We start from the raw sequence: 14,482 nt of genomic DNA on the forward strand, positions 1-14,482 counted from the left end.
TAATGTATCAAACACATTTGATACTCCAATAAATGATAATCTCCTATTACAGTATTAGGGTTCCATACAAAGTTTGTTGCCTTAATTGCAAGATAATCTACATTGAATATATGAGGACATGGGGTTAACTGAAGAAATAACAACATCATTCCATTCTGAGGCCCCCAAAATAGGTCACCTTTCTATTCAAGACACTTATGCTACAGATGTAACACAAAAATCTAACTACATGAAAAAGTAAGTCATAATTTTTAAGGGAATTTTTCTTTGCAAAGGTAAATTTTAAAAGTTTTTTTTTTTTAAATACTATGCATTTTCTATTATATTGTCTCTTACCTGGAACGAGCCCTGCTAGAGGCTGATTATCTTCATCCCCTTCCCTGTAGGCCTGCCACCAATTTGGATCTTCTTGACTGATCACATGAAGTATGTCCCCTTTTTGAAAAGACAGACCTAACTCTCGACATGGAACATAGAGATCATCTGAAGGGTCATAATCAAAATGAGCTTTTACATGGATCTAAAAAATAATAATAATAATGAAATGGCAATGTAAAATATTCTATAAACACAATTAAAGCATTACTATTTTTCAATAGAGAAAGGAAACTATCATTTGTACGAAAGGAATTTAGCTAACTATCAACAATTCAGAGGCAGTGTTTGCTCAGGTTCATCTGTTGTCTTCGATCAAGTTAATCTTGCTTTTGATTACAAACATGTATAAAATGTCCAAAATACTGCACTGTTCATGACCTGAAACATGTTTCTTTAGAAAAAAACAATGATTAAGGCATATCTGCAGTGTAGTAAAGTCAAAAGGCTATACTACAAATGTGTCTTACTCAGTCTCTCAATACTTTTTCTAAAAGAACATACTTTAAGTTCATGAAACAGGTATAACCCAATATTTTAAAATTATCTCTATCAAGTTATAATCAAATCTTATGTACAGTTTCTATAGGGTTTAAAATAAATACTAATGATACAAATTACTATTTTTGCTAACAATGAATAATTCTGTATATATAAATAAATCAAAGAACTGTGGCATGCTATTTGACATTAAAGGTAGGTAAGAACTCAGATTAATTTTATAGAAAGCTATCTCTAATGCCATTTTTTCCAATAAGCCTCTGAAAGTTTCAACAACCTGTTCAGTGCTTCTAAGAAGTGATAAAGTAATTAATATTTTCTTTAACTTCTTTTCTTCATCTCTGATTTTTACCTAACCTGGGCAGTATCAAAGTCTGTAAAAAGCCAATTATCATCTAATGAGATCCAGCACCTATATGCAATAAATGCCTTGCCCCACATGGGTTAGATTGCAAGAGCTGGCTCAACACACCAAACAACAGACTGACAGCCTAAAACTCTTATAATTCTATGTCCAGGCTTGTCCCCCATTGCCATCTGGTGTTCCTTAAAGTCTTTTACCCTCACCTACCGCTCCTTGGAAATCCTATACAGGGTCATTATGGATCGGAACTTACTAGACGGCACTTAACAACAACAATGTAACTAAATCAATTAGAACCACCAGGTCAGTGGTTCAATCTCACAAGCCGCTCCTTGAAAATCCAATAAGGGTCACTATGGGTTGGAACTGACTCGATGGCACTTACAACAGCAACCACAAATAACTAAATCTGCATATCATAGAGATAATACCAGTCTGCCTGATTATCTTCATGTTAAAATTTGATACAAACATACATAAAGATGTCCTTCCACTATATAATATAGAATACTCATGAAAGCGACTACCTCTTCCAGACTGGGGCTGAAGTCAATAAAAAATTATTTTTATTTCAAAAAATATTTTACTAACTACTGTATCTAACTTAAATGTGGAAATTCAAAACTCAATATACAGGGCAACTTAGACATTGGCTACCTAAAATGGGGGGTGAGATTGGGGGTTTGCTATAAAGACATGAAGTGACTGGCTTAAAAGTTTTCAAGAGGGAGTTGCGTTTCAGTGTGTGCAGAGGCAGAAATAAGGCCATGGAGGGAGAGAGCATCTGAGGACTCTAGATTCATGGAAAGAGAAAGGATGTGTAAGCTGGCAGCCAGGAAGCAGACTTGCAAAATGTGTCCCTTGGTTGTTTAAATGATTATATATTCCTGTGTGTTTCTGTGTAAAAACAACAACAACAAAAACCCAGAAGGAATAGAAGCAAATGCTGGTGAATGATGATGCACAGAGGAGATTGTAATCACTGCAATGCAACAATGAGTGCAAAACCAATTTTCTCCCATGCAAACTATTACTCAATTCACAATAAAAACTTAAAAAGAAAAAAAAAATTCAATATGAAAAGAAGGTAATTGAGTTAAAGCAAGCTATCCAATTAAAAACATAAAATAAGTAAAATAGAACTTACATTTTGGTCTGCTTTATTTGTAATTTTTTACTGCACACAAGTACACTTGTACAAGTGTGGTGATGTAGTATAAGCACTGGACTGTGAACCACAAGGTCAGTAGTTCAAACCTACCAACTGCTCCTCAGAAACCCTATACAGAGTGACTATGAGTTGGAACCGACTTGAGGGCACTTAAGATAAACAACAAAACAATTAAAGGACTCCTGATGTGGCACAGGAGGATAAGAACTAGATTTCTAACCACAAGATCAGCAATTCAAACCCACCAACTGTTCCTTGGAAACCTTATTCAGGGCTAGTATGAGTCAGAAGCAACTCTATGGCACTTAACAACAATATGAAGCACAAAGAAGTGCAAATACCCTTGGAAATCTATAAATGGAAATTTTAGGGATCACTTGAAGAGAAAGATTAATGTTTTACTATGAGACTCCTCAGAGATCTATAAAATCACATTACTTATTAGCCTGGCTGATGATTTTATCAAATCACTTTCTGAAAGCAAAACCCAACCAGTTATTTAAAGTACTTTGCTCAGATCACCTACCTAGGATATTTATGAAAATGTTGAATTCTCAGGCCATACCACAGACTTTCAGACTCTGTAACTTAATCAAGTTCCTTGGATATTAGTTTTGTACACAGAGCGTAGGGAATTACTGTTACTGTTAGGTGGTGTTCAGTCAGTTCCAACTCATAGCGACCCTATCCACAAAAGAAAGAACCCCTGCCTGGTCTTGCACCGTCCTCACATGTGAGCCCACCCATTGCTGCAGCCACTGTGCCAAGCCACTTGACTGAAGGTCTTCCTGTTTTTCACTAACTATATCCACTTTACTAAGCATGATGCCCTTCTCCAGGGACTGGTTCCTTCTGATATTACGTCCAAAGTATGAAAGACAAAGTCTCATCATCCTGACTTCTTAAGTAGCATTCTGGCTACTTCTTGCAACCTGTATTTGTTTATTGAATGTCATCAAAATTAAGATCAAAAGCATTTAGGATGTACTTTTCCTAAGCAATGTTCATTTCCTATTAGATAAAGTATCCACTTGATTTAATCTGGGTATTGCTTTGGTATGTAGAATGTAACTCTATTCATATACATTTCACTGATTTATCCTAGAAAGTGTCTCCACTGGTCATTTCCTCTTCAGCTTTTGGTGGCTGAACTGATGTATACTTTCATGTAAAGAAAGTCAAAACCCTTTTTAAATGAAGGAGAGACCTGACTCCTATAGGGAAGCGTCAGGGTTTAACAGCGCTGTTTTTAACAATGCCAAAGCTACGGTGGCAGACAAAAAGAAATCAAATGATGTACTACTTTGGGCAAATCTGCTGCAAAATACCTCTTCTTCAAATGTATGAGAGAGCTGGACAATCAATAAGGAAGACCAAAAAATAACTGGTAACTGTGAATTATGATGTTGGTGAGGAATACTGAATATACCACGGATTAGCAGAAGAAAACATCTATCTTGAAAGAAGTTCAACCAGAATGCTCCTTAGAAGCAAGGGTGGTAAGACTTTGTCTCAATGTACTTTGCATATGTTATGAAGACAGACATCATGTTTGGTAAAATAGAGGGTCACTGAAAACGAGAAAGATCCTTAACGAGATGAACTGATAACACAATGGCTATAACAATGTGTCCAGACATGGAAACAATTGTGAGAATGGTACAATACTAGGCCGTTTTTCATTCTGTTATCCATAGGGTCATTATGAGTCAGGAGTGACTTGATGGCACCTAATAATAATAATACCAGTAGAGCATATCTGATCAAAGCAGTGTTTGGTTTCAAAAACAAGATAAACTTTCTGTTTAAATTTCAAGTTATAGGAGTCTTTAGACACAATTAAGGCACCCTGGTGGTGCTGTAGGATAAGCACTGGACTGCTAATTCATATGCCAGCAGTTCGAACTCACCAGCCCCTCCTGTAAAGACTGAAGCCTCGCAAGGTCGCTCTGAGTCAGGGTCAACAGGATGATACTGGGTTTCGAGGCACAACAACTATTTTCTAGCCCAACATTTTCTTCTTTCTTTTCTTTTTATTTTTTTGGAACTATTCACATGATGAAAAGGGGAAATGGTAAAAGGGTAATGAATCATCACAGATTACTGACATCTTTCCTATAGGATTCAATGCTCCATAGTAATTTTTCTTTTAAATTTTTATTTCTGTATTTTTTGTCATAGTAAATTTACCTTTTCCTTTTTAAATTATTTGGGAAAGAGCAATGATCTACAGAACTGTAGAAGTGAATTATTTCTTTTTAACTTAGCCTTAAACCTCTAAAAGACTGTAACATTAAGGACAGCATCAAGAAAAGTCTTTGCAGTGTTAAGCAAGTTAAAAACTTCATCTTCCAATCTTATGATTCTTTCTGCCACCCTTCAGAAAGGAATAACTTTCTTATTTGCTCTCTTTCATTTTTTTACACGAGAAGTTTGAGATATCTCTGAAATAGCCAGCTGAAGTTTAGTAAGCAGTTCTGTTGGACATAGGGTCAGGTCACTATGAGTCAGAACCAACTCAACTGTACCTGACAACAACAACATAGCAGTCACAAATAAGAATTTTGAATCTACAGCAAACTTAATAGAGCAATTGCCCTAAACTGAAAAGGGACTGATTTTTCTATATATATTTTTTGCATTTCTGATAACATTTATAAAAATATTATTGCATTATAAAATCCCAAATGAGAAAAAATTAAGATGAAAATTATATAACACATCTGATACTTGTAACAGGAAAATAAGTAGCCTTGGTGGCACAACGGTTAAGTGCTCAACTGCTAGTCAAGAATTTGGAAGAGAAAGCTCCTATAAAAACTGTGAAGTCAGAGTAGACAGGGATGGGCAACTTGGACATTGGCTACCCAAAATGGGGGATGGGGAACTATAAAGGCAAGAAGTGACAGGCTTATAAGCTTTCAAGAGGGAACTTACACCCAGAGGGCCTGGAGGAAGGTAGAATCTCCAGTGAGTGGTATTCAATCTGTCTGGGCGGGGCTGATGCAATGAAATGCAGACGGGGTCTCTTATGATACAATAGTGAATAATTGTTATTAGGACTGATTGTGAGGGTTGGAAATGTAAAGGTAGACGTTTTTATAGCAAGGAGGGGAGTGATTACCTTTTCAGTCTAGGAGCAGAGGTCCCTAGGACCATCAAGGGAGAAGAGCAGAGAGAGGGGCCCTACCCAGAGAAGCAGTGATGCCTGAAGTGGAGGCAGAGATGATGACATGGAGCTATGGAGCAGCTGGAGACTTTAGATCCAGAGAGGGAGAGCAACTGTGTGCTGAAGACCTGGGGAGTACAGGGGAAGGATTGCATGGAGGGGATTGTAACCATGGCAATGAGACGATATACGATAGAATGAATGTAAAACTAATGTTCTCCCATGTAAACTGTCACATAATTCACAATAAAACATTTAAGAAAAATAAATAAATAAAAAAACTGTGAAGTGACATCGAGTTGGTTCCAATTCACAATGACTCTATACAGGGGTTCCAACAACAGCTGTTAAGTTTAACAACTGACCTTTTGGTTTGAAGTCCAGTGCTTATCCTAGGTACCACACCAGGACTACCCTGTAAAAATTACAGACAAGAAAACCCTATGGGGCAACTACTCTGTCACATGGGGTTATTATGAGGTGAAACTGGCTCAATGGTATCTAACAACAGGAAAGTAAATGCATTTGAATCTCAGCTCTTCCTTACAACCTAGTTTGTTTCAGGATACAACCTGTAACATTTTTTACAAGCACATGAAGTACATTTAAAGACACTGCTCCCTTGACCTGCTCTCCCTACAATAAACATAGTTATGGGCCAGACCTCTCTAAGTTTAGGATAAGCACAAAAAGGTCAGCAATTCCAACCCACCATATGCTCTGTGGGAGAAAATGAGGTTTTCTGCTCCAGTAGATTCACAGCCTCTGGAACTCTCATGGTGACTATGAATTGGAATCAACTCAGTGGCAGTACTGGAACTTTTCATTGTTCTCCCAGAATGTGTTCTTTGACCAGATTCCCCTTTATTAAGCAGCACCACTGTTTACCTGGAGTCCTGGGATGGCGCTGTGGGTTAATGCGCTAGAATACAAAGTCAGTTTGAACTGTGAGGTTGGCAGTTCAAGCTCACCAGCTGCTCCTCGGAAACCCTACACAGGGTTGCTATGGGTCTGAACCTACTTGACAGCACTTCCCAATGACAACAACCGTTTACCTAGAGTCCTGGTGTGGCACTGTTAGATAAGCACTGGACTGCTAATCACAAGGTTGGCAGTTCAAACCCACCAGTTGCTTCTTGGAAGCCCTATACTTGGTTACTATTAGTTGAAATCTACTAGAAGGCACTTAACACATTAACAGCTACTTATCCAATTTCTCCAGCATCCTTTCTTCCTCCCTTTCTTTTACTCTCCACATTCATCACAAGGTCCTGTCATTTCTACTTTCATTAACCCCATCATTATCCAAATCTAAGCCACTGTTGTTGCTAAGTGCCGTGAAGTCTGTTCCATTCAGTTTAATTGCTGTAGTTAGGTGCCCTGGAGTCTGTTTCCACCTACAGTTACCCAATGCAAACATAACAAAACACTGTCTGGTCCTACACAATCTCACAGCTGTTGCTATGCTAGAGTACACTGCTGCTGTCACTGTGCTAATCCATCTTGTTGGGGGGGGGTCTTCCTATTTTTTTGCTGACCCTCCACTTTACCAAGCATTATGTCTTTCTTCAGGGACTGGTCTCTCCTTATAATATGTCTGAAATATGAGAGATGAAGTCTCACCATTCATGGCTTCTAAGGAGCTGTACTTCTAACACAGGTTTGTTTGTTCTTCTGGTAGTCTATGGTACTTTCCGTATTCTTTTCCAACACCGTAACTCAAATGCATCAAGTCTTCTACAGTCTTCATTATTCGTTGTCCAAGTTTCACATGCATGTGAGATGACTGAAAATATCATGGCTTAGATCAGACCTACCTTAGTCCTCAAACTGTTTGCTCTTGAACACATTAAAGAAGCCTTGTGCTGCAGAATTATCTAATGCAAATGTTGATTTCCTCACTACTGCTTCAGGAGTGGTGATGTATGTTCAAGCAAAATGAATGAAGTCTTTAACCACTTCAAATTTTTCTCCATTTATCATGATGTTATTTATTGGGCCAGTTGTGTGGATTTTTGTTTTCTTTACATTGAGGTACAATCCATACTGAAGAGTACGATCTTTGATTGTCATCAGAGTATTTTAAGACCTCTTCACTTTCAGCAAGCACGCTTACAACATCTGCATATCGTAAGTGCTTAATGAGTCTTCCTTCGATCCTGATGCCACATTCTTCTTCATATAATCCAGCTTCATGGATTATTTGTTACACATACAGATTAAATAAGCATAGTGAAAGAATATAGTCCTGGCACACACCTTTCCTGATTTTAAACCATTCAGTATCCCCTTGTTATGTTTGAATGACTGCCTCTTGGTCTATGTACAGGTTCCTCATAAGTGTTCTGGAATACCCATTCTTCAAAATGTTATCCATAGCTTGTCATGATCCACAGTCTGAAACCTTTGCATAATTCATAAAGCACAAGTGAACATCTGTCTGATATTCTCTGCGTTCAGTCAAGATTCATCTGACATCAGCAATGATAGCCCTTGCTCCACATCCTCTTCTAAATCCAGCATGAGTTTCTGGAAGTTCCCTGCTGGTGCACTGTTGTGCTGTTTTTGAATTATATTCAGCAAAAATTTATTTGCCACATTGTTTGATGACTTCTGCATTCCACTGGGTCACTTCTCTTTGAAATGGGCACAAATACGGATCTCTCCAATCAGTAGGCCAAGTAGCTATGTAAGGTTTCCAAAGAGCAGCTGGTGAATTTGAACCTTGTGGTTAGCAATCCAGTACTTATCCTACAGTACCATATCAGAATCATGATTAATTTACTTAAATGTGAGCAACCACTTCCTAAATCTTGTAGGTTCCATTTTCTAATTCAATTTCCACACTGCAGTGAGAAGTATTTTTTAAAACACAAACCAGATCATTTTACTGTATTTAAAATTGAAACTCTTTACTGTGGCCTACTTGGGCCAAGGTGACCTACTCAACCTGGCCTGGCCTACCTACATCTTCATCCTTCCTATCTCTTATACCCTTCCTACCCTTCTCCATTTGATTCCCAACTTTGCACTGACTGAAGAGGTTTCAGTTCTTTAGAAATTATACTTGGAAAGTCCTCCTCCTGGTAATTAACAGGTCTGACTCCATCACATCCTATAGGTCTCAACTTTGTTTCCTCTTTCAAGAGGCTTTTCCTGACCAAGCCTCTAAACTAACCTCCTCTACATATTTTCCATATTCACATTCTGCTTATTCACATCTTTTTCATCACAGGCTATCGTTATATAATCATTTGTTGTTGTTGTGAAGTGCCATCGAGTCGGTTCCGACCCATAGCGACCCTATATAGGGTTTCCAAGGAGCAGCTAGTGAGCTTGAACTGCCGACCTTACAGTTCAAATAGCTTTGCAGTCTAACATGTTAACCCACAGCACCACACTGCAAAGTTGTTTGAACTGCAAGATCAGTGGTTCAAGCTCACCAGCTGCTCCTTGGAAACCCTCTACAGTGTTGCTATGGGTCAGAATTGACTTGGTGGCACTTAATAACAACAACAATTAGAAACCCAGTGCCTAGCACAGTGCCTAGTACATAGAAGATTCAATGGGTATTGATTATAAGGGGAAAAAGTTATTTGGGACACCCAAGAATATATTTGTATTCCTGGTGTGGCACTTTAGTTATGATAAGCACTGGACTGCTAACTACATGGCTGGCAGTTCAAATCCACCAGCTCCATGGGACAAAGACAAGGCTGTCTGTTCTTGTCAAGATTTATGGTCTCGGAAACCCTAAACAGGGTTGCTGAGTTAAACAACTTGATGGCAGTGAGTCTGACTTTTAATAATATATTTAGATTATTCATATCACTATGCTAATAATGTCTATTTCTAAGATTTATATCTTTGAACTATGATTTTAGCAGTCTCATAAAATTCCCCTTAGACTACATCTCTCTTGTATTGTCCCAGCCCAGATCCCACAATTCATCATATGTGTAGCACTAGCGATATATCCCTTGTGACCTCAGTCATAATAGATGTCAAGTCTCCTACAGGCTGAGTAGGATGCTTCAGCAATTTCCAATACAAAAGTCTAACAATGTGCTTCTGTTGTCCTCCTTGGGAGAAAGAAAGTCTGCTTTATGTCATAAAGATCACAGTGTTGGATACCCTACGGGGCAGAGTTCTACTCTATTTTCTATGGTCACTATCACTCAATAGCAATGGTTTGGTTTTGGGTTGTCCTCTTCAGAACCCAGACACACTGTCATAAACACAGCTACTAGGAGGTTAACTCACCTGCAGTCCTAATTTCCTATCATGGTATTTTAAATAGTGGCGTAGAGACTTTCTAGTGACTTGACAGCACTTAACAACAACATGTAAGACAAAAGTATGGTGGCAGAATAAAATTGTGAGAAGTGGTAAGTAAGTATGGTCAAAGAATATGTGATACATTTTCCAAACATGTCACTTGAATGTGGGAATAAATGTATTTTTTTAAGGATGGAAAATAAGATTCCACTAGAACTTATTCAACATTCAATGATAAATTAATTAGGCTCAACCATTCAGTGGTCAAGAAATCAAGCGATGTATTGCAATAGGCAAATCTGCTGCACAAGACCTCTTTAATGGGTTCAAGAGCAAAGATGTTAGTTTGAGGACTGAGGTACCTGACCCAAGCCAAGGTATTTTCAAAAGCTTCATATACCTGTGAAAGTTGGACAATGAATAAGGAAGGTTTTAGAAGAATTGATGCATTTGTGTTATGGTGGAAAAGAATATGAAAAGTCCCATAGCCTTCTAGGAGAACAAATAAATCTGTGTTGGAAGAAGTACCACCGGAATGCTGCTTTCAAGTCATCAGGATGATAAGTATCTTTCATATTGTGGACATATTATCAGGAGGAACCAGTTCTGGAGAAGGATATCATGCTAGGTAAAGTGGAGGGTTAGTGAAACAGAGGAAGACCCCAAGAAGATGGATTGGCACAGTGGCAGCAGTAGTGGATTCAAACTTAGCAATGATTGTGAGGATGGTGCAGGAACAGCCAGTGTTTGTTCTGTTGTACATAAGGTCACTATGAGTTGAAAGCGACTCGGTGGCACCTAACAACAATATCTATCAACTTATCTAAGAAGAATATGGTAAACAAGACCCTAAAAACTACTTGAATACTAACTTTGGCACTCTATATTGTATATTAAGTAGACTAGGCAGAGCAGACTTCCTGTGTGGAAACACACAGTTTTTAGTTAAAATCACATATTGTTATAATTGGGAGGGACCATAACAACCATTCAGTCTAATGAACTCTTTATTTTACAGCTGAGAAAACTAAGGCTAACAAGTAGCTAAGGCAGCATTAGTAGGAGGCTGGCCTGAGAACCCAGGTCTTTTGATGCTCCTTTCATTATACTATGTTGATTCAAGTTGATCTTTTCCCTCTAGTATAAAGTATAAAATAACCAAACAACTGGATTATATTCTAAAACCTCATTTATAAATAATTTCCTCTTGACAAATGACAACTGGATTCCTAGAGAGCCTAAAGAAGCCTATCTAGTGGATTATCTGATGAGTTGATCTACCAATTACTACTATTCTAAGGAAGGTTTTCCTGTACCTTTTTGGTAAGATGGAAAGGATAATAATGACTGCAGCCAGATGTGGGTTCTAGTGCATAAATAGTAATGTGATTCCTTTATATTTTAATTTAATCCTCTGTTAAGATTTAGACATTAGACTAAATGAAAAGAAAGTCTTTTTCCACTAAGAAATTCTAGTATGTCCTCTCTCCATAATACTTCATTCAATTATAAACTAAAGTTTACATGCTACTCTAGGAAATTTAACGTTTCCTTTAAAGAGCCCTGTATGAAAAAGAAACCTTACAGTTTGGATAATGAGTATGTTTCCTAGCACAAATGTCCCAGACACCCAAAGCATGAACTACAGAAGTACCAGTACTCCTGCCCTCTGTTACTGATAATGTGTGAATGCAAAAGAGAAACTTCACTTCTTACATCGTTTAGTGTAGTACCCACCTAAAAAATCAAACCCATTGCCCTCAAGTCAGTGCTGACTCATTGTGACCCTTAGGACCAAGTAGAACTGCCCCAGAGGGGTTTTAAGATTGTAAATCTATACAGAAGTAGACAGCCACATCATTTTCCCACAGAGTGGCTAGTAGGTTAGAATTACTTTTCAGCTAGCAGTTGAGTGCTTAACCATTGCGCAACCAGAACTTCTTGCTGGTAGTACATATTATATAGATCACCAAGTGCTTATAATATGGCTTCTGACAACATCTACTTTGTTAATCTTCCTTAACCATGTTTCTAACAACACAAAACACAGATCAAAAAGATACCTTTTGTTGCTCATTAAATCATGAGCTATACAATAGCAATGCTCAATAAATTTAATTTCTTTTGACCACTAATCCAATAGATAATCATTCTGAATATGCCAATCAAAATTGTTTTCTTTGTGGAAAGTGTCAGTTTGAGTTTTAATAACAGTACTTCATTTAAACCTATTAGGTTCCATTAGAAAACAAAACAAAACTTTCTAAGAGATATAATAGAGAGTTCTTCACAATAAAGTGAGCAAAGGAAGGATAAAGTATCAATGGCATATGACTGTTTCTATTTCCAAAAGATTTCTAATAATCAAATGCTGTACTTTAAAAGGTATAAAACTGGCACTCACCCTTCCTGTGTATTTTCCTTCTTCCCTCTTTTCTTACCTTCTTTCTTTTTTTAAAGTTATTTCATTTTCTAGTTAAGAAGCTTCTGAAATGTTCTGAAATGTATACTTTTCCATATACCCTTCAACACATTCTTTAATTTTCAGATTAAACCAGCCTTGTATTCTTAATCAATAATGAAAGGTGGAAATGAAATACCCATGGAAATATGGGTAAAAAGCAAGTGATTTCATCCTTATATTAAAGGTATTCTTGCTCTAATTTAACTACTATGATGTTTTAATTTCATATACAATAACAAGGAGCAAACATCAGCGTAACACCTTACTAATTAAAGAGCTGACTTTTAGAGAATTCTAGATTCTGAAAAGTAGAAATATCAACAAACATACCATAACCTCTGACATTCATTCTCAAAACACAAAAATCATTCACTCAGAAATAGTAGATTACTATAGATATAAAACGAAAGGCGCATTCCAGCTCTCTTTTATTGTACCTCCTTATTTGTAGCACTACATTTGAAGCTAAGGGCCTGTTCACAGTAGAAATATATGTAAAGGCATAGTGCATGGAGAATCAGACCTTTTGAATTCAGAGACAAACTTTACTTCCCTATGCCTCGTGCTACAATAACAGTAAACAGACGGAAGGTTGTAGATGCAACATGAACTATAGTATGTTCCATTAAGAATAAGAGGGAAACATGGAATATAAAGCAAAACTGATGAAATATTGGGAAAACAATGAAACTATGTTCTTTCAAATTGTTATGATTTAAAAAAAATAACAGATATAACACATCAGCCCTCCGTATTAATCTAGCACTTTGAAGTCTATCACTTTTTAATAGCTTTACTGAGATGTAATTTACATGTCATGCAAATAACATTTTAAATATACGGAATTCAAAGATGTTTAGTATATTCACAGAATTGTGCAGCTATTACCCTGTCAACTTTAGTTTATCTGGCCAAAAACAAACTCCATACCCATTAGCAAAATCACTCCTAACCTCCTACTCCCACACCTAAGGAATAAATAATTTACTTTTCTAACTCATACCAACCCTGCATAGGGGGTTTCTGAGGCTTTACAGGAGCAGAAAGCCTCATCTTTCTCCTGCGGAGCGGCTGGTGGGTTTGAACTGCCCACTTGGTAGTCAGCAGACCAGTGCTTATCCTACAATGCCAACAGCATTCTCTCATGGATGTGCCTATTCTATACATTTCTAAGAAATGAATCAACACATGGCCTTTGTGACAGGCTTCTTCCACTGGGCAATAATGTTTTCAAGGCTCATCTATGTTAAAGAATATATCAGTACTTCATTCCTTTTTACTGACAAATACTACTCTATTGCATGGATATATCATATTTTGTTTTCTATTCATCAGTTAATGTTGTTTCTGTTTTCTGATTATTATGAATATTGTTGCTATAAACACCCAGGCACAAGCTTTTATGTTGACTTATTTTCAGTTCTCTTGAGCATATTATTACGAGTGGAGTTAGTGGATCACATGACAATAAAGTCTACCTTCTTAATTACAGTAACTGTTAATATACACACTAAAATATTTTGTAGAAGTGCTGCCCTCCAGACCAAATGTTGTTAAAAGTTAAATGAGCCCACCTACGACTATAGAAAAAGATAAAGTCCCACATTAGAAATCATAAAAATTCCAAAACTGCATTTCCTACTTTTTATTTAGAACAGGTTCATAGTTTACTAAGTTTGAATTATTTCACATTTATTTATATCAAACCTACAGAATTTAGCTATTTTCACTTAAGTGTAACAAATAGTTAGAGTGACATTGCTCTAAAGTTAACAGTAGCTAAGAGACAACAAACATTAGAACACAATTACTTACAACTGTTTCCTTGGCAGGAGGTGGCTTGATATGTTGACTGGGTATCAGAACAAATGTCAAAGTTCCATGCATATCAGACTGTAATAGAATGACTTGGTTATTTAAAAAAATTATTATTTATGAAAAACTTTTCATGATCTTATAATTAACATTTCCCAAACAAGACTATTCAAGAACACTTCATACTTAAAACAAAATTAGTAAATATGAATCCCATTTCATTAGAAGCACAAATTATAATTTTCTCAGATTCTATTGTATTAGAACTGTCCTGGCATTCTGGGGAAAGATACTTAGTCCATTAAGTCTTAGATTTTGTCTTCTATTCAGTGTCTAGCTAGGACG

General features: G+C 36.9%; 1 protein-coding gene across 1 annotated transcript in view; it reads right to left on the bottom strand.

Annotated features, from left to right (window-relative positions):
* The window catches only part of MPP5 (membrane protein, palmitoylated 5 (MAGUK p55 subfamily member 5)), a 70,240-nt gene that overhangs the window by 28,919 nt on the left and 26,839 nt on the right, over positions 1-14,482 (bottom strand). The window contains exons 6-7 of the mRNA XM_006873056.1: positions 14,138-14,215; positions 337-520 (exon numbers count right to left, since the gene is read on the bottom strand). Of these exons, the coding sequence (XP_006873118.1) occupies positions 337-520; positions 14,138-14,215 (262 nt within the window). The remainder of the gene's footprint in view (positions 1-336; positions 521-14,137; positions 14,216-14,482) is intronic.

The sequence above is a fragment of the Chrysochloris asiatica genome, unplaced genomic scaffold, assembly GCF_000296735.1.
Source record: "Chrysochloris asiatica unplaced genomic scaffold, ChrAsi1.0 scaffold00221, whole genome shotgun sequence".
In the NCBI taxonomy this organism is placed as follows: domain Eukaryota; kingdom Metazoa; phylum Chordata; class Mammalia; order Afrosoricida; family Chrysochloridae; genus Chrysochloris; species Chrysochloris asiatica.